This window comes from Leptopilina boulardi, unplaced genomic scaffold (assembly GCF_019393585.1).
Source record: "Leptopilina boulardi isolate dan_hultmark-lab unplaced genomic scaffold, ZJU_Lbou_2.1 LbouV2_214, whole genome shotgun sequence".
NCBI lineage: Eukaryota > Metazoa > Arthropoda > Insecta > Hymenoptera > Figitidae > Leptopilina > Leptopilina boulardi.
The window spans coordinates 3,712,904-3,717,500 of NW_026137768.1; the positions used below are offsets into that span (position 1 = coordinate 3,712,904).

Below are 4,597 nucleotides of genomic sequence, written 5' to 3' on the forward strand. Positions count from 1 at the left end.
TGTCTAACCAATCAAAATCAAGGAAATGAAAAAGGCTTTAAGGAATAATGAATTCTGATTGGTGGAAAATTTCAGGAAAAGTTGTTTTTTATTTTCTGTTTTTTTTTATCAATAAAATAGATCATTTGGAAAATTCGCATCGTCTACCTGCAGCATTCGAGAAGAATCGAGTTTTGAAAAGATTCGTGCACCAGGTTTGCACGCCATTTCCTAAAAATTTTTTTACAGGTATAACCGTATTTTCGGTGAATATTCGCGTCAAACTAAAACGCTGAGAAATGCCTAAGTAAATTTTACTTGTGAAAAGAAAGGTATTCAAAGAGTGCTAGGTTATAAAACCAATTCATTTTTATCTTGGGGGAAAATAAATTTCCAGCTATTTTTTTTTTTGAAATATTTTGGGAATTATGGAAACGAATAAAGTTGACGAGGAGGGCCTACGAGGTGTTAATGATGGTGATTGGATTTGTATCGATGCACAGTAAGTAATTAATAAATTTATTTGTAAATTTACAATATTTACGATTATTCTTTATTTTTGAAATTTTGATTATTCGCATGTTTTTTTTTCACAGGTGTGCAAATGTCAACTTTGCAAGAAGAAGTTCTTGTAACAGATGTGGGAAAGGTTAGTTACTCTCAGGTATAATTTAAAAAAAAAAAAAGTGGAAAATATTTTTTATTTCAATTCTTTATTAGCTAATGAAATATAAACATTAGAATAACAATCGTGTAATTTTAGATAGAGGCGAGTGTGCAAAGAAAAAAAAGTTAGGACAAGAAATTGGAAAAGCAGCCGCTGAGAAAAGTAGGGGTTTATTCAGGTATTTTATTTAAATTCCAGAATATTCGATAAATAGAACATCTTTTATTAAATTGCAACTGTTAAATTTAAAAAAGAGAATTTATATTACAGTGCAGACGACTGGCAATGCAGTAAATGTGGAAATGTAAATTGGGCACGAAGACAACAATGTAATATGTGTAATGCTCCAAAATTCGGCGAAGTAGAGGAAAGAACAGGATATGGTGGCGGTTATAATGATCGAGGAGTCGTTGAATATAAAGAGCGAAGGGAAGACGATGACGATGAATATGATGAATTTGGTCGACGGAGAAAGAAAAGAAAAATCGAAAATCGTTCGGATGATGATTCCAAGGATTCCCGATATAATAGTCCACCTCGTGATAAATCGAAGAATGAAGAAGAAATCGAAGATACAAAAAAAGAAGAACAAGAAGAAGAAGAAGAGGAAGAAGATAAAGAAAAAGAACCAAATGTAATTTGTTTTCACAATATGATTTCTTAATCTTAAAAGAGTATTTAGAAATTGAATGAATTTAAATTATGTAATCAAAAATTTTAAACTGATGGACAATTTAATTAAATTCTAAACTTAGCATTTAATTAAATAATCAAACTTTTTGAATAGTAAATAAAATTCTTATTTCAGGAGGAAGAGGAAGATGAAGACGAGGATGATGAGGATGATGGTGATTTATCAAAGTACGATCTCAGTGAATGGGACGATTTAGTACCAGCGAAGAAAAGGTTTGTGTGTGTGTTTTGTTTTAAATTGTAACTTTGCATGTTTCCTATGAATTATATTATTTTTCCTTTCAGTTTAAATGGTTCTACAACATCCGTGGAAGGAAAACGAACAAGGTAAGAGAGTTAACCACAGAATCAGAGAGACATTTTCGATTACAAACGATCTTTTTTCTATTCTCAAAAAATTTCATTGGGCAATTAATTCAAAGTGTCTCTCTCTCTCTCTCTCTTTCTTTTCCTATTTTTTTCCGATAAGTCTATAGAGTCGGAAAATTTGCACAATTAAATAAAATTTCCAGAAACGGAGATGATTGAGTGCGATATTGAGACGTTCAACTATTGAATTCAAAGCTACAGTACAGGTTTGACTTGGGTTCTGGGTATAAAGTTGATGAGAAATATTTTTTACTATAAAGAAATAAAATTTTCGAATATTGCATTTATTTTTTCTCAAGAGAATTTTTATTCCCTCGAGAGCAATAAAAAAAAAAAGTGATATTCGTGATAGATTTCAAAGAAACAAGATAAAATTTTCTCTTTATTTTTTCTTCTTTTTTTCAGATGAGCCGAATAAAAAATACACATCTTGACAGGACAGCACTGCTGCTACCGCATTGTTTAGCCAGCACATTTCGATTTTCCATCATTAAATGACGCATATATACTCGAAGAAAATCCTGCTCTATACATATATATATTTATTAAATAGTCTTTATAATTGTGCGAGAAAAAAAAAGCATTGTATAGAACTTGTAAACTTCATAAGGACCCCAGAAGGAATGTTTTCTTTCTTCAAAGATAATAATTCTCTGAAGACTCTTTGTCCTTAATCTCTCATTATATCATTGTTAGCTGGAAATACGATTAATAGCTACTTTGATTTTTCATAATTACCACATATTTATATAGGAGAAAAAAGAAGGCCGATACGATTTTATTCGCCGATAGAATTTTTTTTTTTTTTTAATAAAATTTTACTAAACTTTTGTTTAGTATTTTCTAGAAAGTATTTGTAAATCATTTTTTTGTTTTTTTTTTACTAGAAACTTTGATACCTGTAATTGATAATTAGTATTAGTTTGACACTGTCGACTGCTAAAATATTGCATTCTAGTAAATTTTTTAATTTCTTTAAATAAAAGTAAATGAAATGAAAAATATAATATAAAACGATTATCAGTAATTTATACTAAAAATGCAATTTTTACAGCTGATACTTACCTAATTGATTTTCTACAAATTTTCTTTTTTCTAAACAGTTCCGCTTTTAATAGTGTAACAATGTTTACATTTAAAGATATGTAAATATATATTATATTATCTAAAAAATAAAATTAAAATTGTTATTAGTTTCAAAATCTTATAGAGAAAAACAAAGAAAGAAGAAAAATTGAAATCAATTTTAAAAAGAAAATATGATAGGTTGTGAATAGTTTCGAATACAGACAAAAGATATTCTGGATTTAAATATTATTCTTTATTTTTTTTCTTTTTTATAAACAAAAGTTGATTTTTCTTTAATTTATAATTATTTTTTTTTCTTTTTATACAATATTAATAGAAGGGAAATATTTTTTCGTTCTAAAGGAAATACAGGTTTTATTTTATTTTTTTTTTATAACGCTGTATTAAAATTGATGTTCATTTTCTTTTTTTTTTTAATATAAAACTTTATACATAAATGAAGAGACTAAAAAATTAATTCCAGAACATCCTTAAGGAAGCGTATTTTTTTTCGTCTAAGAAAAAAAAATAAACACAATATTGAGAGAAAGAGAGAGAGAGAAAGAGAGAAAATGGTATTATATATAGAAATCGGCAAAATTAATTTCAAAAACAATTTTTGTTATTAATACCCTCTATCGATTGGTTCTCACACGGAATTCTTGTAAATATCTTTATTTTATTTTTCATTTATAATAAAAATCATTCGTCAACAACGTAATTGTTCTTATTTAATTATATCTTCTTATAGACTATTACACTCTACTTTTTAAGGGTCATGATTATGCACAGAGTTGGTCACGAAAAATTCGATGAGGGGGCGATATTGTAAAGGATTTATGTTGCATTGGGTACATATGTATATATGTATAATATATTTATATATTTATATATAGTATGTATATCGCATATATATTTACAATTGTGAGTTTGAGCTTGCTCGACTGAGTTCTTTTTTTACTTTTTTTTTTTTTTCTTTATAAGTAAACTAGCAATAAAGGAAGGATCATAAATCTGCCAATCACGACTTTAAAACAAAATTAAAATAAAATAAAAATCTCCATGTTTTGTAAATAATTAGTAAATTATTATTCTTGAGTCGCAAATCTCGACGTCACCACGATTACGAAAGTTCAGATTTTACAATTAATATATACACGTACTGTCATTCGTAATATTTAGAATTTACAATGTGTCTTAAAATCCAATCTGTCCTCAATCGTTTTTATCCAATTTCAAAAAAAAGAAAAAAATTATTAAAAATTCTTTATAAAATTGGATATTTAACAGTAACATTTTTTTTTTGTTCAACACTTATAAAACATATGAAAATAATTATAAAAGTTATTTTTCTGTACAGAAAATTGTATTAAAATCATAGTCGTATTTTGTCGTTTTAATTCATCATCTTCGTAATTTTTCTTATTTATCATTGTTATTAAATTAAATTATTATTAAAAGCATATTTTAGTATTTAATTATTATTTACTAATAACTTTTTCCTTTGATAACAAATTCGTTTTTTTACGATTATCAAAAAAAAATTCCTTTTTTTTCAATATTTACCCCAAAAATTGTATCAAAAAACAATAATTAAAATAATTCGACTATAAATTTTTTTTATATCCACAAAATTGGCACTATTAATATACTATATAAATTATAAATCTTAATATCTAATTATTAAATAGTAAAATAATAAAAAGTCTCACAATCAGTCCAGTTTAAAATAGGATTAAAAGAAGAAAAAAAATTTTCAAATTCCAATTTTCCTAACAGAAAAATATCAATATCAAAAATCTTAAAATTTGTAAATATACA

The 4,597-nt window shown here is 26.1% G+C and overlaps 1 protein-coding gene across 4 annotated transcripts; it reads left to right on the forward strand.

Annotated features, from left to right (window-relative positions):
- The first annotated feature begins 129 nt into the window (after positions 1–129).
- On the forward strand, positions 130–3,492 carry LOC127279076 (zinc finger Ran-binding domain-containing protein 2-like). Of its 4 annotated transcripts, XM_051301200.1 has the most exons (8): positions 130–481; positions 576–628; positions 743–824; positions 917–1,280; positions 1,455–1,552; positions 1,625–1,666; positions 1,852–1,914; positions 2,114–3,492. In XM_051301200.1, the coding sequence occupies exons 1-7, from the start codon at positions 408–410 to the stop codon at positions 1,865–1,867; spliced, it is 729 nt and encodes a 242-aa protein (XP_051157157.1). In that variant the 5' UTR covers positions 130–407; the 3' UTR covers positions 1,868–1,914; positions 2,114–3,492. The 4 variants fall into 4 exon arrangements, with proteins under 4 accessions (XP_051157157.1, XP_051157158.1, XP_051157156.1 ...); XM_051301201.1 differs by lacking the exon at positions 1,852–1,914; XM_051301199.1 differs by lacking the exon at positions 2,114–3,492 and having other exon boundaries at positions 1,852–2,107.
- Positions 3,493–4,597: the final 1,105 nt, after the last annotated feature.

What these genes read in the sequence shown, in the direction of transcription:
- LOC127279076 (XM_051301200.1), top strand. Translation starts at nt 408, where the DNA reads ATGGAAACGAATAAAGTTGACGAGGAGGGCCTACGAGGTGTTAATGAT. An exon ending in TTGTAACAGATGTGGGAAAG is followed by an intron (nt 629 to 742) that starts GTTAGTTACTCT and finishes GTGTAATTTTAG; the next exon opens with ATAGAGGCGAGTGTGCAAAG. An exon ending in AAAAGTAGGGGTTTATTCAG is followed by an intron (nt 825 to 916) that starts GTATTTTATTTA and finishes TTTATATTACAG; the next exon opens with TGCAGACGACTGGCAATGCA.